Consider the following 21738-nt stretch of genomic DNA (forward strand, 5'->3'; position numbering starts at 1 on the left):
GAAGGCTTTCTTATCTCTCCTTGCTGTTCTTTGAGACTCTGCATTCAGATGGGTATATCCTTCCTTTTCTCCTTTGCCTTTCGCTTCTCTTCTTTTCTCAGCTGTTTGTAGGCCTCCTCAGACAACCATTTGCATTTTTGCATTTCTTTTTCATGGGGATTGTCTTGATCACTGCCTCCTGTACAATGTAACGAACCTCCATAGTCCATAGTTCGTCAGGCACTCTGTCTATCATATCCAATTCCTTAAATCTATTTCTCACTTCCACTGTATAATCGTGAGGGATTTGAGTTAGGTCATACCTGAATGGTCTAGTGGTTTTCCCCACTTTCTTCAATTTCATTCTGAATTTGACAATAAGGAGTTCAAGATCTGAGCCACAGTCAGCTCCTGGTCTTGTTTTGCTGACTGTGTAGAGTTTATCCACCTTTGGTTGCTAAGAATATAATCACTCTGATTTCGGTGTTGACCATTTGGTGATGTCCATGTGTAGTCTTCTCTTCTATTGTTGGAAGAGGGTGTTTGCTATGACCAGTGTATTCTCTTGGCAAAATTCTATTAGCCTTTGCCCTGCTTCATTCTGTACTCCAAGGCCAAATTTGCCTGTTACTCCTAGTATTTCTTGACTTCCTACTTTTGTATTCCAGTCCCCTATAATGAAAAGGACATCTTTCATGAGTGTGAGTTCTAGAAAGTCTTGTAGGTTTTCATAGAACCGTTCAACTTCAGCATTACTGGTAGGATCATGGACTTGGATTAATGTGATATTGAATGGTTTGCCTTGGAAATGAACAGAGATCATTCTGTCATTTTTGAGATTGCATCCAAGTACTGCACTCAGACACTTTTGTTGACTATGATGGCTACTCCATTTCTTCTAAGGGATTCTTGTCCGCAGTAGTAGATATAATGGTCATCTGAGTTAAATTCGCCCATTCCAGTCCATCTTAGTTTGCTGATTCCTAAAATGTCAATGTTCAGTCTTGCCATCTCCTGTTGACCACTTTCGATTTACCTTGATTCACAGACCTAACATCCAGGTTCCTATGCAATATTATTCTTTACAACATTGGACTGTACTTCCATCACCAGTCACATCTACAACTGGGTGTTGTTTTTGCTTTGGCTCTGGCTCATCATTCTGTCTGGTGTTATTTCTCCACTGATCTCCAGTAGCACTTGGGCACCTACTGACCTGGGGAGTTCATCTTTCAGTGTCCTATCTTTTTGCCTTTTCATACTGTTCATGGGGTTCTCAAGGCAATACTGAAGCAGTTTGGCATTCCCTTCTCCAGTGGACCACGTTTTGTCAGAACTCTCCTCCATGACCCGTCTGTCTTGGGTGGCCCTATATGGCATGGCTCATAGTTTCATTGAGTTAAACAAGGCTGTGGTTCATGTGATCGAATTGGTTAGTTATCTCCCACTGAAACGTGAAACTGAGTTCTGTTATGATGCTGGGATGGAAATTCACTTGGCTAATCAAGAGAACTCTTTGAGGCTGCCTTCTAGAATTAAATAAATGCTGGCCTTATGGCGAAACACTTCCTTACCCACCAGGAAAGAAGTGCTGTGCTGCTGTGATGTGCTTATTCCCTCAGTCATTTCCTACACTGTGGACCACATGGACTGCAGCCCGCCAGGTTCCTCTGTCCATGGGGATTCTCCAGGCAAGAACACCAGAAGTCAGTTGCCATGCCTTTCTCCAAGGGACCTCCCCAACCCAGGGATCAAACCCTGGTGTCTCCCATTGCAGGTGGATTCTTTACCAGTTGAGTCACCAGGGAAGCCCAAGAACACTGGAGTGGGTAGTCTATCCCTTCTCCAGGGGAACTTCCTGACCCAGGAGTTGAACCAGGTCTCCAGCATTGCAGGCAGATTCTTTACTGACTGTGTGGATCACAACAAACTGTGGGAAATTGTTCAAGAGATAAGAAGACCAGACTACCTTACCTGCCTCCTACAAAACCTGTTTGCAGGTCAAGAAGCAACAGTTAGAACCAGACATGGAACAAGAGACTGGTTCAAAATCGGGGAAGGAGTACGTCACAGCTGCATACTGTCACCTTGCTTTTCTAACTTATATGCAGAGTACATCATGAGAAATGCTGGGCTGGACAAAGCACTAGCTGGAATCAAGATTGCCAGGACAAGTAACAATAACCTCAGATATGCAGGTGACACCACCCTTATGGTGGAAAGTGAGAAGGAAACTAAACAGCCTCTACATGAAGGTGAAAGAGGAGAGTGAAAAATCTGGCTTAAAACCCAACATTCAAAAAACTAAGTTCATGGCATCTCGTCCCATCACTTCATGGCAAATAGATGGGGAAACAATGACAGACTTTATTTTGGGGGGCTCCAAAATCACAGCAGATGGGGACTGCAGCCATGAAATTAAAACATGCTTGATCCTTGGAAGAAAAGCTATATTTCCTTCCAAACCTAGACAGCATATTGAAGAGCAGAGACATTACTTTGCTGATAAAGTTCTGTATAGTCAGAGCTATGGTTTTTCCAGTAGTCATGTATGGATGTGCGAGCTGGACTATAGAGAAATTGAGTGCCAAAGAATTGATGCTTTTGAACTGTGGTGTTGGAGAAGACTCTTGAAAGTCCCTTGGAATGCAAGGAGATCCAACCAATCCATCCTAAAGGAAATCAACCTTGAATATTCACTGGAAGTGTTGCAGGAAGGGGGACCCCTTCCAGAGCCTGAAACTGGGCTCTTGTCCAACACTCAGAAATGGATTGTCCGAAGAGACATATGTGCTGACAAAGCAAGAGCCCAGAGGGTTCTGAGCTTGCCAGGCGAACTCTCTTTCTGCAGGTTTCAGCCCTGCATCTCCAGGATCCCGGTGCTGGAGATGGGGGCAGCGTCCAGGGTGGGAAACCCTGGAACCCAGCTCAGCTGTGCAGGAGGGTTGCTGTCAGCAACACAGAGCAGCTGCAGTGCCTGGCTCTCTGAGATGAGAAGGGACGAGGTGTTCTGCACAATCTTGAGGGCTTTTGGGGAAAGCCCAGCAGGAGAGCTGGGGGAGGCTGAGTTCTCACCATCCGGCCTTCCCAGGATCTATTAACATCTGTGCATATATCTTTGTGTATATTGCATGTGTGTGTGGTCTAGTGCATGGGAGGTGGGGCGGGGTGGTGATTTTCTCGCTGTTCTTCCCATATCTGATCGCACTCAAGTGCACACCCCCCCCCCTCCTTGGAGGCGGTCCTAGGAGCAGGACCCAACCCTGGAGAGCAGAGGTCCTGTCCTACCTGTGATGTTTCTGAAGGAAAGGCTGATGCGGAGGTTCCTCAGGGCATCTGGGGCAGAAAGACATGGGCTTGCTGCAGAGGAGGAGTGGGATGGAAACTGACCAGCACCCCAGGAGGGAAACCAGGAAGCGGAGGGCTGTCCTTCACGGCCACTCCCCACCTCAGCTCCCAGTTCGTAGACCCATAGAAGAGTAGGCTGGCCTTCTCTCTACACACTCACACACACACACACACACACCACTGCCCTGAGGGACTCAGCCACCCCTCCACACTCACAGGAGACATTGAGCTGGATGGCTCTCTCCATGGTCACCTGAGATCCTTGGAGATTCACCCAACATGTGAGGTCAGTGCTGTGGTCCTGGGGCCTCAGGGTGGGGGTGAACTTCAAGGAATGCAGAGTCTCTGGGTGCAGCAGCAGCAGCGGTACCATGTCCGCATCCTCCAGCCCAGGTCCAGGTGCCTCCGTCTGGGAGGAAGTGCCCCAAATGTGGGGAAGGAAGGAGGAAGCCCCAACAGGAAGCCAGGAAGGCAGCAGGTGATGAAGACTGGCTGGCGAAGAAGGGGGAGGTGGACTCCATAGGCGGGTCTGGGAGGGTATCGATGAGAAGTCAGGCTGTTTCACGTTCTCCCTCCAACCTCTCCCCCCTCCCCTCTGCCGCAGGCTGCAGGGGAGAGCATGAAGCCCCAGAGCTGGCAAGGTTTCACCATATGTGACTCTGAAATGTTGTTGTTTACTCACTATGCTGTGTCCGACTCTGCGGCCCCAGGGACCATAGCCCGCTGGACTTCTCAACCCATGGGATTACCCAGGCAAGAATACTGGAGTGGGTTGCCATTTTGTTCTCCAGGGGATCTTCCCAACCCAGGTACTGAACCCACATCTTCTGCATTGCAGCCTGACTCTTTACCACCGAGATACCAGGGAAGCCCGGATGTGACATGATCACCTTCCGAATGATTTTCATGTTCACCATGGGATCGCCCCGGGAGCAGTGAAACCAGAAAAAGAGAAACAAAGTCCAGCCCTGGTCATCCGGCTTGACCCACCTACAGCTGAAAAACACCGAACGTTCTGGAAAAGAATATTGAAAAATTTATCAAAACCATTCCACTTCAGGCAGGAAAAAAGTTTCCAGACCCCCAAACAGTGGAGGATGGAGCCCAGGAAGGAAAACTTGAACATTAAAGCTCCTTTGCCCAGAAGGGTTGTCAGAACACGGCACAGGCCTACAGGTCTACGTGGACCTGAGTGTCTGTAGGACCAGCCCCCGGGGCACTGCTGCTGCTGCTGTCACTTCAGTCGTGTCCGACTCTGTGCTACCCCATAGACAGCAGCCCACCAGGCTCCCCCGTCCCTGGGATTCTCCAGGCAAGAACACTGGAGTGGGTTGCCATTTCCTTCTCCAATGCATGAAAGTGAAAAATGAAAGTGAAGTCCTCAGTCGTGTCTGACCCTCAGCGACCCCATGGACTGCAGCCCACCAGGCTCCTCCGTCCATAGGATTTTCCAGGCAAGAGTATTGGAGTGGGGTGCCATTGCCTTCTCCGGGGCACAGGCCCATGCAAAATGGGGTGGCTGAAGTGAGCGCCTTGCCCCACTCAGTGCAGACCCCGAAGCCCGGACTTCACAAGAATGGCATTCAGGACCCCTCACACTGCATGCCCTTGTTTTCAAAGCCACGTGAAGGCTCAAGCCATGTATGGAAATAACCTGTGATGTCAATGCTCTTTAGGATTGATATTTCATAAGGTTTCCTGAATTTGACAGTGCCCCTAAACATTCTACACCCTCCCGGTAACCAGTTCTGGAAACCAAAAAAAAAAAAAACAAAAAAAGCCTTTCTTTAATATTTATTTAGAAATACTCTGTTTACATTTGTTAGTTTCTTAAAGTGTAAAAATCTTAAAATTTTGTCAGAGGGAGGAAGGATAAATTGGGAGATTGGGATTGACAAATACACACTATAGTATCTAAAATAGATAACCAACAAGGACCAGCTGTACAGCCCACGAAGTATACTAACAAAGTTGTAAAAAAGTATAATGGGAAAGAATCTGGGGAGAATATATGTATATCACTGAATCACTTTGCTGTACTGTGAAACTAATACAGCATTAGAAATCAATTATATTTTAATTTTTTAAAAGTCACATCCAGACTAAAGAATTCAAATTAACAAGAAAAAGACTGCCCAATTTTTATTTTTTTAAATTACATAGAAGTGATTTTTATTTTTTAAATTTTATTTTATTTTTAAACTTTACAATATTGTATTAGTTTTGCCAAATATCGAAATGAATCCGCCACAGGTATACCTGTGTTCCCCATCCTGAACCCTCCTCCCTCCTCCCTCCCCATACTCTCCCTCTGGGTCGTCCCAGTGCACCAGCCCCAAGCATCCAGTATCGTGCCAAGTCCATCGAACTTGGACTGGCGACTCGTTCCATACATGATATTATACATATTTCAATGCTATTCTCCCAAATCTCCCCACCCTCTCCCTCTCCCACAGAGTCCATAAGACTGATCTATACATCAGTGTCTCTTCTGCTGTCTCGAAAGAATACATTTGAATCAGTTCTAATGAGATGGATGAAACGGGAACCTAGTATACAGAGTGAAGTAAGCCAGAAAGAAAAACACCAATACAGTATACTAACACATATATATGGAATTTAGAAAGATGGTACCAATTTTTATTTTAAGTGGGCAAAGATCGAAACAGGAATTTCACTAAAGAAGATATTCAGACGGCTCAACATCATTGCACATGAGGGAAAGAAACTAAAAAGGCAAGGAGATACCGTCACAGTGGAGTGCAGGGCTGAAAACTGACCGTGTAGGTAATACAAGTGCTCCTGAGGGTGTAGAAAGCTCAGAACCCTCACATATGCCATGGGATATAAACTCATCTAACTACTCAAAAGAACTCTCTGAGGCTACCTTCTCAAACTAAATATATGCCAAATTTATGATGAAGCAGTTCCACACCCACCAGGAGGAAAGTGCTAGCCCTCCTATTTTCATCACACCATTCACGTCAACATTACTTAGAGTGAGCCAAAATTTGCAAACGAAGGCAATGTCATCATATTTCAGAGTCCATACATAACTGGAGGAATAGTCATACATAAAATACTATTTTCAAGACAAAACCAAGCAATACCAACAATGAGTTATTGATACATGTAAAAACATGAGTAATCCCATACTAAGCGAGGTAAGTCAGAAAGTCGCCTTTCAATGGCATTGACTCTTCCTACTGTCACGCAGTCATCTCCACAAATAAAGGCTCGTGGATGCAAACGACACAGGGTTGGAGGCGAGAGTTTCCAGGGAGAAGCAAACTGTGATGTCCCCACGTCTGTCCTCTGGGCTCTGCATCCTCAGGTGAATCTCGTCATGAGAGGGAGCGAGGCTCAGCCATACCCCTCAGCCCAGCTCCTAGTGGCCACCACACCTGCAGAGCCAGTAGAGTCTCAGGTCCGAGAGTCAGACCCATTTCATTCATTCTGGGCTCTGCCTCAAGGCATATGCGACCTTAGTTCCTCAACCCAGGATCGAGCCCCTGCCCCCTGCAGTGGAAACTCACAGGCTCAACCACTGGACCAACAGGGAAGGCCCTGGAGAATCACACAGCTTAGCTCCAGGCAGGACAGGACCGCCCAGCCCCACCGGCAACTCCAGAGCCATTCCCCGGACGTCCGCGCAGGGGGACAGGGGTGCTCACCTGGTGTAGTAGGTCCAGGTGAGGCCATAGGTGAGGAGGAAGCCAGCCCCCATGAGGGCCCCTCTGATCAGGGTGAGGACCAGGGGCCAGGAGCCCTGCTGCTCCTCAGTCTCACAGCTGCAGGGAGGGGGGCCTTCTGCGGAAGGGAGAGGGGGTGAAGCTCAGTCCCCAGACCCAGCTCTCCCAAAGGCACACACCTGCCCAGGCTGCCTGCCCCCAGCACCTGTCCTGCAACTCACTCTGCACAGAGAGGCTGAAGGAAACTTGCTGGGAGCCCAGAGGGTTCTGCGCTCGGCAGGTGACTTCTCCATCTCCAGCCGGTACTTGTGGTATCTCCAAGACCCCGGTGCTGGAGATGGGGGTAGCCTCCAGGGTGGGAGACCCTTGGAACCAGCTCAGCTGTGCAGAGGGATTGCTGTCAGCAACACACAGCAGCTGCAGCGCCTGGCCTTCTGAGATGAGAATAGATGCAGTGTTCTGCAGAATCCTGTGGGCTTTGGGGGAAAGCGCAGTGGGAGAGCTGGGGGAGGCTGACGTCTCCTCCTCCCTCCTTCCCAGGATCTCCTGGCTTCGCTGTCTCCTCCCCTGGCTGGCCAGCTGGGTTCCCTGTGGTCTCAGGGCTGGACCTTCCCACCCTAAGCAGGCTGAGCCAACGTGTCTGGGCCTCGTATCTTCAGGGGAGGCTTGGTGTCTCAATGGGACAGGCCTGAGCTGTTTGGTGGAAAGAAAACCCAGAGCCTCAAGGCTTGAGATGTTGATTCAGTGAAGGCAGCAGGAGATGGGACTAAGGAGGCTTTTGTGGAAGAAAGCCACACAATAGAACCATGGTGAAGGAAATGGGCTTTGAACAGGGTGTGTGAGTGTGTATACGTGTGGGGTGTATGTGTGTGTGCCTGAGTGCACGTGTGCCTGAGTGCACATGTATATGTCCATGAGTGTATGTGTACATGATGGGTGCCTGTGCTGTGGGTATATCTCTGTGTATATGTGTGATGTGTATGTGCCTGTGTGTATGGGCATTTCTGTGCATGTCTCAGTGTATGTTCACGTGTATGTACTATATGTGTGTGCCTGTGTGTGTGAGTCTCAGTGTGTATTGCATGTGTGTGTGGTCTAGTGCATGGAAAGTGGGGCAGGGTGGTGACTTTCTCCTTGCTCCTCCCCTATCTGATCACATTCAAGCCCACTCCCCGGCCCCACCTTGGAGGCAGTCCCAGGAGCAGGACCCAGCCCTGGAGAGGAGAGGTCCTGTCCTACCTGTGACATTTCTGAAGGAGAGGCTGATGCGGAGGTTCCTCGGAGCATCTGGGGCAGAAAGACACGGGCTTGCTGCAGAGGGAGGAGTGGGAAGGAAACTGACCAGCACCCCAGGAGGGAAACCAGGAAGGGGGGGTGGGTGTCCTTCACGGCCACTCCCCACCTCAGCTCCCAGGGCGCAGACCCACAGACGAGTAGGCTGGCCTTCTCTCTACACACACACACACACACACACACACCACCACCACCCTCAGGGACCCCATCACCCCTCCACACTCACAGGAGACGTTGAGAAGGACGGTTCTCTCTAGGGTCACCTGCTGGAATGTCACCCGACAGGTAAGGTTGGTGCCGTGGTCCTGGGCCCTCGGGGTGAGGGTGAGCTCCGAGGAGTGGAGGGTGTCTGGGTTCATGGCATCAAGGGCGTCCCCCGCCCAGGAGAACAGGAGAGGGTGTGGCTCATCACAGGCTAGTGACAGTGTGCAGGTCAGCTTTGTGGGGCGGCCGGACTCCAGAGGCTCCAGAAAATGGATGTCGGGTTTCCCTGGAGAAAGGGAGATGAGGAGACAGAGGGAGATGCCTGGACGCAGGGGTGTGGGGACCCAGAGGGTCAGGGTCACAACTCCTTCCCAGTTCTGGGTCTCTCCTGAACCCTCAAACCCCAAGACCTGGAGCAGGGAGGGCTCCTATACCCTGTTCCTGTTCTAATAGAGGAGTCTCCATGGGCCAGGGTCCTCTCCTGGGCCCCCTGTCATACCTGTCACCTGCAAATTCAGCTTCTTATCTCTGTAACTGTATCTCATATCACGTCCTCTCTCCACTCGGAAGTAGTACACTCCTGAGTCGCTCAGCCTGGCCTGTCTGATGCTCAGGGAGCAGTCATTGTTGCTGGGGTCCCCGAGGAGGCTGAATCGGCCCCGGGTCTCTGGCTTCACTCGTTTCCTTGGGTCGTTTGTGGCCACAGTATTATTGGTGTGCTGGTCTTTTTCCCGGAACCAGTAGATGAAAAGTTTGCCAGAGGAATACCAGGGATATCCCGAATTCCAGGGGTAGGAGAAGGAGCAGGTCACGCGGACGTCCATGCACGCCTTCACCGCCACTGATTCCTGCACTTCGAGCCCGTACCCTGCCATTTCCTGCAGGGACCCTGGGGAACACAGAGGCTCAGCGGCAGCTCCAGCCCCTCCCCACGCGTGCTCCCCTCCCCCAGCCGTGAGCCCCGTCCCCCACCTCCCCCACTCACCCCCCCACAGCAGGGGCAGCAGCAGCAGGGGCACCATGTCAGCATCCGCCAGCACAGAGCCGGTTCAGGTCCCTCTGCTGGGGAGGGAAGCGCCCCGAATGTGGGGAGGGAACGAGGAAGCCCCAACGGGAAGCCAGAGGGTGACAGAGACAGAGCCTTGGCCAAGCACAGAAGGGGAACTTGGATGCCCCAGGCCATGGAGGAGGGGTGGCCCTGAGAAGGCAGAAGGTCACACCCCACACCCCACACCACAGGGGGAGATCCTGAGGCCCCCAGAGGTCGAGAGGCTTCACTGCACGTGGCTCTGACATGACCACCTGTCCAGTGATGCTCGGGTCCACGCTGGGAACACTCAGCGGGCGGCAGAACCAGAAAAGAGAAACCAGGTCCAGCCCTGGTCATCGGGTGGGACTGACCCTGCAACAGAGAAACACTGAACTTTCTGGAAAAGAACATTGAATGATTTCTCAAAACCATTCAGACTTGGGCAGGAAGACTCACATACGCTGGAGGGTGGAACCCAGGAAGGAAAGCTGAGCGTGAAAAGCTCCTTTGCCCAGAAGGGTTTTCAGAACAGGGTACACAGGCTGTGTGTCTTCATGGATCCGAGGGTCTGTGGGACCAGCCAACCCGGACACAGGCCCACGCAAAGTTGGGTGGTAAGGGAAGAACTTTGCCCCATTCAGCTTGGACCCCAAAATCTAGACCTCACACAGAAACACAGTTCACAACCCCTCACTCTGGATGGCCTCCTTTTCAAAGCCACATGAAGGCTTAAGTCATGTGTGCAAAAAACCTGTGAACTTACTGCCCTTTCGGGAAAAAATTCTTTAATTTTCACAAGTTTGACTATGATCATAAACATTTTAGACACTTTCAGGAAGAAGCTATGGGACTGATGGAAAGTTTCTTTTACAGTTAGATAGAAATAATAATAAATTTTTTACTTTTTTAAACTACAGAAACAAAAAGAAATGTCCGTCAATCAATCAATTATCTTCTTTCTACTCTATTTTAGATATCATATAATTAATCTTATTTCCTCATATAATGGGCTTCCCTGCTAGCTCAGATGGTAAAGAATCTGCCCTCAGTGTGAAGACCAGAGTTCGATCCCTGGGTCAGGAAGATCTCCTGGAGAAGGGACTGGCAACCCACTCCAGTATCCTTGCTTGGAGAATTCCATGGACAGAGGGCCCTTGCAGGCTACAGTCCATAGGATCACAAAGAGTCAGACATGGCTGACTAACACTTTATTAGTAGAATATTCATATTAATTAATATACATGATTATTCTCCTAAAACGAGGCAATCAAAGAGGATCAGGCCAAAAGTATGGGGAACAGGTGTTACGCAGGTGTGATAGGTGTGCCTGACTTGTGAGAAAAATGGTATGGTGGCCCAGTGCTTAGCACTCTGCCCTCTCACTGCCTCTGGCCCAGATTCAATCCCTGGTCTGAGAACTAAGACCCTACAAGCCCTAGGTCATGGTTGTAAAAAAAAAGGGAAGGAAGAAAAATAGTCTTCAATAACTGTCTTATCTTTTGGTTTTCAGCATTTTATGTTTTGTGATTGATTACATAGGTTTCTCATTTCGAAAGAAACTCAGATGTGATGTGCCTGTGATAAAGAGACTTTTAGGAAATATATATTTGGCCTTCATCCACAGTTCCTGGCTCACAGATTCATGAATTGTTGGAATTTTCTGATTGATAAGAGATATGGCAGGTTCTTTGTCCAAATATTTGCTCTTTGTTCTCAGTCCCTGAAAACACTTCATGGCCACACCAGAGACATGGGGGTCACATTTTGTATTTGGGGGCCATGTCTGTATTGTATTCAGTGACACCATTGTTTTGCCTAAGGAGGGATCTGAACACTTGAGTCAATGTCAGGCTCCACAGAACCCTGGACTGGCCCTGCCCAGGGTCCTGGTGAACAAGAGGGGATGAGCTCTCTCCCTCACTCCTCACCTGTTGCGGGAACATTGCTGGACAAGCAGGCGCTGGAGAAGGCCAGGATCCGCAGGGCTGTGCAGCACACCTTCAGAGCGGCTGGTGTCCAGCAAAGGTCAAGCTGGGACGGTCAAAGAACAAGAAACAAGCAGTGTTGGTGAGGACGTGGGGTAAAGGGAACCCTTGGGCACTGCTGGTCGGAACGTGAATTGGTGCGGCCATTATGGGGACACTGTGCAGGTTCCTCAAAATAGAGCCTCAAGCACTTTCACTTTGGGGCCTTTAAAGAAGATGAAAATGGCAATTTGAAAATATATATGCACCCCATGTTCATGGAAGTGTTATGTACATTATTGAAGACACGGAAGCAACTTCCATATGCAATGATGGGAGACTGAATAAAGAAACTGCGGTGTGTGCATACTCATGATCATTCTTCAGCTATAAAAGAGAAGGAAATCCTGCCTTTACAATACATGGATGGTACGAGAGGGCATTAGGGTAATGAAATACGTTAGACAGAGGAAGAAAAATACTGTATGATCTCACAGGTAGGTGGAACTAAAAAAAAACAAACAACATAAAGTCAAAGATAAAGAGAAATAACTGGTGGTTCTCAGAGGTAGAGAGTGGGCTCTATGGCAAAATTGGCAAAGTGGTCAGAAGGTACACATTTCCAGGAATAAAATAAATAAGTATTGACATGTAATGTACATCATGGTGACTATATTTAAAATGTTAAGGACACTAATACAGTTAACAATACTGCACTGTACATTTGAAAGTTGCTAAAAGACTAGATCTTAAAATTTCTCTTCACACAAAAAAATTTTACCCTGTAGATATAAATGTTAATTAGGCATATGTGGTGATCATTTTGTAATATGTACATAATAAATCATTATATTGTACACCTGAAACTAACACAATGTTATACCTGTATCTCAGAGAGAATATGTGTCTATGTACGTAAAAGATTTGAAAAACGTCAAGTTGGGGGCTTGGATTAGAGTGGTCCAAAACTAAGAGAGTGTTCCCTGCTTGACAGGCTCCAGTGGCCTTTCAACAGCTGCACAATCGATTACTTATGTTACATTTCCTCTGTGGAAATATACAATATGCAGTGTGGCTTCTAGTGTGGCTACTGTCCCTGATTTACTGATTAAATCTCCAGAGATGAAAACAATGAACACTGGATGATTACAAATGCCTTTGTGATAAAATTCGCAGTGCATTGGAAATAAAAGAGAAATTCCCTAAAAAGATGAAGGGTATCTTTAGATAACATCATACTTAATGGAGTAGCATAGGTTCCACCCTAGCAAGTCAACAAATATCAGTAAAAGGTATAACAATTGAAAGGAAAAAAGAAAGATTTATGTTCATAAAAGTTCTACATGTAGAAAAATCCAAAAGTTTATACCGATACATTTAGAGGTTTAACAAGAGAGCACAATGACTTGAGACAAATTCAAATTTGAAAAATTCATTGCACACTTCCCTGTGGTCCATGATCAAGCATCTACCTTCTAAAGCAAGGGATGGGAATTTGATCCCTGGTAAGGGAACCAAGGCCCCACATGCCTTGCCACTCGGCCACAAAAGATCAATTACGTTCTCATATCACAGTAATATAAAACTGTATGAGAGCCATTGACAGTTGCATCAAAAATTAGGATATACCTGGAATCTATCTAACATTTAGAAAGGTATACAACAAGAGGATATACAAAACCTCAATGGAGAAAATTATAAATCTGTCTTGAAGGACATTAAAGATATAAATGAATGGGAAAATATACCACATTAGGGGTTTGAAAAAAGAATATAAATATCCATTCTACTCAAAATAATGTGCAGAATCAAAATGTATGTCACCACATCCCAAGTGGACATCTGTAGAACTCAATAATTCCACTGTAAAATTTATTTATTTATTTATTTTCCACTGTAAAATTTATTTATTTTTTTTCTAATTTTATTTTATTTTTAAACTTTACATAATTGTATTAGTTTTGCCAAATATCAAAATGAATCCGCCACAGGTATACATGTGTTCCCCATCCCGAACCCTCCTCCCTCCTCCCTCCCCATACCATCCCTCTGGGCCGTCCCAGTGCACCAGCCCCAAGCATCCAGCATAGTGCATCGAACCTGGACTGGCAACTCGTTTCCTACATGATATTTTACATGTTTCATTGCCATTCTCCCAAATCTTCCCACCCTCTCCCTCTCCCACAGAGTCCATAAGACTGTTCTATACATCAGTGTCTCTTTTGCTGTCTCGTACACCGGGTTATTGTTACCATCTTTCTAAATTCCATATATATGCGTTAGTATACTGTATTTATGTTTTTCCTTCTGGCTTACTTCACTCTGTATAATAGGCTCCAGTTTCATCCACCTCATTAGAACTGATTCAAATGTATTCTTTTTAATGGCTGAGTAATACTCCATTGTGTATATGTACCACAGCTTTCTTATCCATTCATCTGCTGATGGACATCTAGGTTGCTTCCATGTCTTGGCTATTATAAACAGTGCTGCGATGAACATTGGGGTACACGTGTCTCTTTCCCTTCTGGTTTCCTCAGTGTGTATGCCCAGCAGTGGGGTTGCTGGATCATAAGGCAGTTCTATTTCCAGTTTTTTAAGGAATCTCCACACTGTTCTCCATAGTGGCTGTACTAGTTTGCATTCCCACCAACAGTGTAAGAGGGTTCCCTTTTCTCCACACTCTCTCCAGCATTTGTTATTTGTAGACTTTTGGATCACAGCCATTCTGACTGGTCTGAAATGGTACCTCATAGTGGTTTTGATTTGCATTTCTCTGATAATGAGTGATGGTGAGCATCTTTTCATGTGTTTGTTAGCCATCTGTATGCCTTCTTTGGAGAAATGTCTATTTAGTTCTTTGGCCCATTTTTTGATTGGGTCGTTTATTTTTCTGGAGTTGAGCTGTAGGAGTTGCTTGTATATTTTTGAGATTAGTTGTTTGTCGGTTGCTTCATTTGCTATTATTTTCTCCCATTCTGAAGGCTGTCTTTTCACCTTGCTAATAGTTTCCTTTGATGTGCAGAAGCTTTTAAGGTTAATTAGGTCCCATTTGTTTATTTTTGCTTTTATTTCCAATATTCTGGGAGGTGGGTCATAGAGGATCCTGCTGTGATGTATGTCGGAGAGTGTTTTGCCTATGTTCTCCTCTAGGAGTTTTATAGTTTCTGGTCTTACGTTTAGATCTTTAATCCATTTTGAGTTTATTTTTGTGTATGGTGTTAGAAAGTGGTCCAGTTTCATTCTTTTACAAGTGGTTGACCAGATTTCCCAGCACCACTTGTTAAAGAGATTGTCTTTAATCCATTGTATATTCTTGCCTCCTTTGTCAAAGATAAGGTGTCCATATGTGCGTGGATTTATCTCTGGGCTTTCTATTTTATTCCATTGATCAATATTTCTGTCTTTGTGCCAGTACCATACTGTCTTGATACCTGTGGCTTTGTAGTAGAGCCTGAAGTCAGGTAGGTTGATTCCTCCAGTTCCATTCTTCTTTCTCAAGATCGCTTTGGCTATTCGAGGTTTTTTGTATTTCCATACAAATTGTGAAATTATTTGTTCTAGCTCTGTGAAGAATACTGTTGGTAGCTTGATAGGGATTGCATTGAATCTATAAATTGCTTTGGGTAGTATACTCATTTTCACTATATTGATTCTTCCAATCCATGAACATGGTATATTTCTCCATCTATTAGTGTCCTCTTTGATTTCTTTCACCAGTGTTTTATAGTTTTCTATATATAGGTCTTTAGTTTCTTTAGGTAGATATATTCCCAAGTATTTTATTCTTTCCGTTGCAATGGTGAATGGAATTGTTTCCTTAATTTCTCTTTCTGTTTTCTCATTATTAGTGTATAGGAATGCAAGGGATTTCTGTGTGTTGATTTTATATCCTGCAACTTTACTATAGTCATTGATTATTTCTAGTAATTTTCTGGTGGAATCTTTAGGGTTTTCTATGTAGAGGATCATGTCATCTGCAAATAGTGAGAGTTTTACTTCTTCTTTTCCAATTTGGATTCCTTTTATTTCTTTTTCTGCTCTGATTGCTGTGGCCAAAACTTCCAAAACTATGTTGAATAGTAATGGTGAAAGTGGGCACCCTTGTCTTGTTCCTGACTTTAGAGGAAATGCTTTCAATTTTTCACCATTGAGGATAATGTTTGCTGTGGGTTTGTCATATACAGCTTTTATTATCTTGAGGTATGTTCCTTCTATTCCTGCTTTCTGGAGAGTTTTTATCATAAATGGATATTGAACTTTGTCAAAGGCTTTCTCTGCATCTATTGAGATAATCATATGGTTTTTATTTTTCAATTTGTTAATGTGGTGCATTACATTGATTGATTTGTGGATATTAAAGAATCCTTGCATCCCTGGGATAAAGCCCACTTGATCATGGTGTATGATCTTTTTAATGTGTTGTTGGATTCTGATTGCTAGAATTTTGTTAAGGATTTTTGCATCTATGTTCATCAGTGATATTGGCCTGTAGTTTTCTTTTTTTGTGGCATCTTTGTCAGGTTTTGGTATCAGGGTGATGGTGGCCTCATAGAATGAGTTTGGAAGTTTACCTTCCTCTGCAATTTTCTGGAAGAGTTTGAGCAGGATAGGTGTTAGCTCTTCTCTAAATTTTTGGTAGAATTCAGCTGTGAAGCCGTCTGGACCGGGGCTTTTGTTTGCTGGAAGATTTTTGATTACAGTTTCAATTTCCATGCTTGTGATGGGTCTGTTAAGATTTTCTATTTCTTCCTGGTCCAGTTTTGGAAAGTTTTACTTTTCTAAGAATTTGTCCATTTCTTCCACGTTGTCCATTTTATTGGCATATAATTGTTGATAGTAGTCTCTTATGATCCTTTTTATTTCTGTGTTGTCTGTTGTGATCTCTCCATTTTCGTTTCTAATTTTGTTGATTTGATTTTTCTCCCTTTGTTTCTTGATGAGTCTGGCTAATGGTTTGTCAATTTTATTTATCCTTTCAAAGAACCAGCTTTTGGTTTTGTTGATTTTTGCTATGGTCTCTTTTGTTTCTTTTGCATTTATTTCTGCTCTAATTTTTAAGATTTCTTTCCTTCTACTAACCCTGGGGTTCTTCATTTCTTCCTTTTCTAATTGCTTTAGGTGTAGAGTTAGGTTATTTATTTGACTTTTTTCTTGTTTCTTGAGGTGTGCCTGTATCGCTATGAACTTTCCCCTTAGGACTGCTTTTACCGTGTCCCACAGGTTTTGGGTTGTTGTGTTTTCATTTTCATTTGTTTCTATGCAAATTTTGATTTCTTTTTTGATTTCTTCTGTGATTTGTTGGTTATTCAGCAGTGTGTTGTTCAGCCTCCATATGTTGGAATTTTTAATAGTTTTTCTCCTGTAATTGAGATCTAATCTTACTGCATTGTGGTCAGAAAAAATGCTTGGAATGATTTCTATTTTTTTGAATTTACCAAGGCTAGCTTTATGGCCCAGGATGTGATCTATCCTGGAGAAGGTTCCATGTGCGCTTGAGAAAAAGGTGAAATTCATTGTTTTGGGATGAAATGTCCTATAGATATCAATTAGGTCTAACTGGTCTATTGTATCGTTTAAAGTTTGTGTTTCCTTGTTAATTTTCTGTTTAGTTGATCTATCCATAGGTGTAAGTGGGGTATTAAAGTCTCCCACTATTATTGTGTTATTGTTAATTTCTCCTTTCATACTTGTTAGCATTTGTCTTACGTACTGTGGTGCTCCCGTGTTGGGTGCATATATATTTATAATTGTTATATCTTCTTCTTGGATTGATCCTTTGATCATTATGTAGTGACCTTCTTTGTCTCTTTTCACAGCCTTTGTTTTAAAGTCTATTTTATCTGATATGAGTATTGCTACTCCTGCTTTCTTTTGGTCCCTATTTGCATGGAAAATCTTTTTCCAGCCCTTCACTTTCAGTCTGTATGTGTCCCCTGTTTTGAGGTGGGTCTCTTGTAGACAACATATGTAGGGGTCTTGTTTTTGTATCCATTCAGCCAGTCTTTGTCTTTTGGTTGGGGCATTCAACCCATTTACGTTTAAGGTAATTACTAATAAGTATGATCCCGTTGCCATTTACTTTATTGTTTTGGGTTCGAGTTTATACACCGTTTTTGCATTTCCTGTCTAGAGAATATCCTTTAGTATTTGTTGGAGAGCTGGTTTGGTGGTGCAGAATTCTCTCAGCTTTTGCTTGTCTGAAAAGCTTTTGATTTCTCCTTCATACTTGAATGAGATCCTTGCTGGGTACAATAATCTGGGCTGTAGGTTATTTTCTTTCATCATTTTAAGTATGTCTTGCCATTCCCTCCTGGCTTGAAGAGTTTCTCTTGAAAGATCAGCTGTTATCCTTATGGGAATTCCCTTGTGTGTTATTTGTTGTTTTTCCCTTGCTGCTTTTAATATTTGTTCTTTGTGTTTGATCTTTGCTAATTTGATTAATATGTGTCTTGGGGTGTTTCTCCTTGGGTTTATCCTGTTTGGGACTCTCTGGGTTTCTTGTACTTGGGTGATTATTTCCTTCCCCATTTTAGGGAAGTTTTCCACTATTATCTCCTCAAGTATTTTCTCATGGTCTTTCTTTTTGTCTTCTTCTTCTGGAACCCCTATGATTCGAATGTTGTAGCGTTTAATATTGTCCTGGAGGTCTCTGAGATTGTCCTCATTTCTTTTAATTCGTTTTTCTTTTATCCTCTCTGATTCATTTATTTCTACCATTCTATCTTCTAATTCATTAATCCTGTCTTCTGCCTCTGTTATTCTACTATTTGTTGCCTCCAGAGTGTTTTTAATTTCACTTATTGCATTATTCATTATATATTGACTCTTTTTTATTTCTTCTAGGTCCTTGTTAAACCTTTCTTGCATCTTCTCAATCCTTGTCTCCAGGCTATTTATCTGTGATTCCATTTTAGTTTCAAGATTTTGGATCAATTTCACTATCATTATTCGGAATTCTTTATCAGGTAGATTCCCTATCTCTTCCTCTTTTGTTTGGTTTGGTGGGCATTTATCCTGTTCCTTTATCTGCTGAGTATTCCTCTGTCTCTTCATCTTGTTTAAATTGCTGAGTTTGGGGTGTCCTTTCTGTATTTTGGCAGTTTGTGGAGTTCTCTTTATTGTGGCATTTCCTCACTGTGTGTGGGTTTGTACAGATGGCTTGTCAAGGATTCCTGGTTAGGGAAGCTTGTGTCGGTGTTCTGGTGGGTGGAGCTGTATTTCTTCTCTCTGGAGTGCAATGAAATGTCCAGTAATGAGTTATGAGATGTCTATAGTTTTGGGGTGACTTTGGGCAGCCTGTATCTTGAAGCTCAGGGCTGTGTTCCTTTGTTGCTGGAGAATTTGCTTGGTATGTCTTGCCCTGGAACTTATTGGCCCTTGTGTGGTGCTTGGTTTCAGTGTCGGTATGGAGGCATTTGATGAGCTCCTGTCAATTAATGTTCCTTGGAGTCAGGAGTTCCCTGGAGTCAGGATTTGGACTTAAGCCTCCTGCTTCCGGTTATCGGTCTTATTTTTACAGTAGTTTCAAAACTTCTCCTTCTATACAGCACCATTAATAAAACATCTACATTAAAGATGAAAAGTTTCTCTACAGTGAGGGTCACTCAGAGAGGTTCACAGGGTTACATGGAGAAGAGAAGAGGGAGGAGGGAGTTAGAGGTGACCCAAATGAGATGAGGTGAATCAATAGTGGAGAGAGTGGGCTAGCCAGTAGTCACTTCCTTATGTGCACTCCACAACTGGACCACTCAGAGATGTTCACGGGGTTATACAGAGAAGAGAAGAAGGAGGAAGGTAACAGAGGTGGCCAGAAGGATAAAAGGGGGCAATGAAAAGGAGGGAGACAGATCCAGCCAGTAATCAGTTCCCTAAGTGTTCTCCACCGTCTGGAACATACAGAAATTCACAGAGTTGGGTAGAGTAGAGAGGGGTTAGGGCGGAGACACAGGCGACCTGGTGGAGAAAAAGGAGAGTCCAAAGGGAGAGAGAGCAGTCAAGCCAGTAATCTCACTCCCTAGTGAAAAATGGGTCCTGAAGATTGGGTCCTTAAAGGTACAAAATTGGTAACAAATACATAAAAGCAAAAATTTAAAATCTAGAGTAGAGTTTGGAATTTCAAAAATACGATGTTAAAGAAAAGAAGAAGGAAAAGAAAGAGAGAAAAAACGAACAAACAAAAACAAACAAGGTCGCGAAAATTATAAAGAAAGTACAGGTACAAAATTGATAACTAATATCAGAAAGCAAAAATTAAAAATCTAGAGTAGAGTTTGGAATTTCAAAAATACGATGTTAAAGAAAAGAAGAAGGAAAAGAAAGAGAGAAAAAACGAACAAACAAAAACAAACAAGGTCGCAAAAATTATAAAGAAAGTACAGGTACAAAATTGATAACTAATACCAGAAAGCAAAAATTAAAAATCTAGAGTAGAGTTTGGAATTTCAAAAATACAATGTTAAAAAAAAAAAAAGAAGAAGAAGAAGAAGAAGAAGAAAAATAAAGACAGAAAACAAACAAACAAATACAAACAATGTCACAAAAATTATACAGAAAATACAGGTACAAAATTGATATCAAATTCCAAAAAGCATAAATTAAAAATCTAGAGTAAAGTTTGGAATTTCAGATATACAATGTTATATAAAAGAAGAAGAGAAAGAAACAGAGAAGAAGAAGAAAAAGAAAAAAGTCACAGAAATTATATAAAAAAAAAACTATAGGTACAAAATTGATAACATATACCAAAAAGCGAAAATTAAAAATCTAGAGTAGAGTTTGGAATTTCAAAAATACAATGTTAAAGAAAAGAAGAAAAAAACAAAAACAAAAACAAACAAACAAAAAAAACAAGGTCAAAAAATTATAAAATATATATATATGAAGTTTGCTGAAGAAGAAAAAAATAGGGTCTTTTTTTTTTTTTTGCAAAGTAATAGGTTATAAAAGTGAAAATTAAAGGAACAATAGAGGACTTAAAAATTTTTTTTTTAATTAAAAAAAAAAAGAAAGAATGATCGTAAAAATAATAAAAATATATCTAGGACTTTTTTGGGTTTTTTTTGTGGGTGTTGTGGGTTCAGTTCATTTTTGGCTAGTTCCTTGGTCAGATTTATATTTCTCAAGATCTATAGGCCCCTTCCTATGTAGTCCGTAGTAACCACAGGGTTTTGATCTATTGCCTGTAGCTTCCAAGGCGTTTCCCTCTGTTATATCTTCTTCTGTTTGCTAGTCTCTTCAGTATCTGGTTTCCACCCTGACACAAAGGGCACGGCGGAGGACACTTTTTTTTTTTTTTTAGGCTTACTTGTTCAGTTGCGCTGTGGGGAGGGAGGGAGGGATGCTGCAAACAAATAACACTGGCGTGGGCTCACAGTGCCTCAGCCACCCTGGGTCTGCCCCCGCTCACAGCGCGTGTAGCCTCCCTGTCCACACTGCTCGGACTCTAGGTTGTTCCGCCAGGAACAATCCGAGGCTGGCCCTGGGCTGCATGCACCTCCCAGGTCCAAGCCGCTCAGGTTCAGGCACTCGAGTAGTCCTCAGAGGCGCAGACTCAGTTGGGCCTGCGTTTTGTGCTCTTCCCAGGTCCGAGCAGCTCAGGTGATGAGGTGTTTGGTGAGCGCCAATGCTGCGACTTATCGCCTCCCCGCCACTCGGTTATCTGGGTGTAAAACCTTCTCAGGCAGATGTTGACCGTCCAGACCCCCAAGAAGTTTTAGTTAGCAAAGAAGCCTGCTTACAATTTTATAATGTCTCTCTGGGGCTGCGATTGCCCCCTTCCGGCTCTGGCTGCCTGTCACCGGAGGGGGAAGGTCTGCAGCCGGCTATCTCTGTTCAGTCCTTTGTTCCGTGCGCGGGCCTGGCGGTCTTAGGTTAGGGCTGGCTTTTCGCGTGGTAGGTATTCCACAGTCTGGTTTGCTAGCCCAAATTATTTCGCTCAGATAGCGCTCAGGGTATTCAGGCCAGATTCTTACTCTCAGCGATGCAGCCCATGCCGCGCCTCCTTGCCCAGCCCCGGCTTGCTAATGGCGGATGCAGGCGTCTGCGCTGCTTCTCCGCTGAGGGAGTTACTGTAGGGCTCGCAATCTGCGAGTTTTAATTGTTTATTTATTTTTTCTCCCTGTTATGTTGCCCTCTGTGCTTCCAAAGCTCGGCACAGATTTGGCAGTGAGAAGGTTTCCTGGTGTTTGGAACTTCTCTCTTTTTAAGATTCCCTTCCCGGGACGGA

At 44.2% G+C, this 21738-nt stretch overlaps 1 protein-coding gene across 4 annotated transcripts; it reads right to left on the reverse strand.

Moving 5' to 3' along the window:
- Positions 1 to 5938: 5938 nt before the first annotated feature.
- On the reverse strand, positions 5939 to 10097 carry LOC133229705 (sialic acid-binding Ig-like lectin 14). 4 transcript variants are annotated; one of them, XM_061386424.1, is made up of 7 exons: positions 9502 to 10097; positions 9016 to 9405; positions 8539 to 8802; positions 8259 to 8330; positions 7241 to 7453; positions 7002 to 7137; positions 5939 to 6731 (listed from the first exon to the last, which is right to left on the reverse strand). In XM_061386424.1, exons 1-7 carry the CDS (start codon positions 9536 to 9538, stop codon positions 6716 to 6718), a joined length of 1128 nt encoding a protein of 375 aa, XP_061242408.1. In that variant the 5' UTR covers positions 9539 to 10097; the 3' UTR covers positions 5939 to 6715. The 4 variants fall into 4 exon arrangements, with proteins under 4 accessions (XP_061242408.1, XP_061242406.1, XP_061242407.1 ...); XM_061386422.1 differs by having other exon boundaries at positions 7241 to 7495; XM_061386423.1 differs by having other exon boundaries at positions 7241 to 7495; positions 8259 to 8306; positions 9502 to 10095.
- Between the last annotated feature and the right edge of the window lie 11641 nt (positions 10098 to 21738).

This window comes from Bos javanicus, chromosome 18, assembly GCF_032452875.1.
Source record: "Bos javanicus breed banteng chromosome 18, ARS-OSU_banteng_1.0, whole genome shotgun sequence".
Lineage (NCBI taxonomy): Eukaryota > Metazoa > Chordata > Mammalia > Artiodactyla > Bovidae > Bos > Bos javanicus.

What these genes read in the sequence shown, in the direction of transcription:
- LOC133229705 (XM_061386422.1), bottom strand. Translation starts at nt 9,538, where the DNA reads ATGGTGCCCCTGCTGCTGCTGCCCCTGCTGTGGGGGG. An exon ending in CGTCCTTCTCAACGTCTCCT is followed by an intron (nt 8,331 to 8,538) that starts GTGAGTGTGGAG and finishes CTCCCTCTGCAG; the next exon opens with CAAGCCCGTGTCTTTCTGCC. An exon ending in CTTCAGCCTCTCTGTGCAGA is followed by an intron (nt 7,138 to 7,240) that starts GTGAGTTGCAGG and finishes TCCCTTCCGCAG; the next exon opens with AAGGCCCCCCTCCCTGCAGC.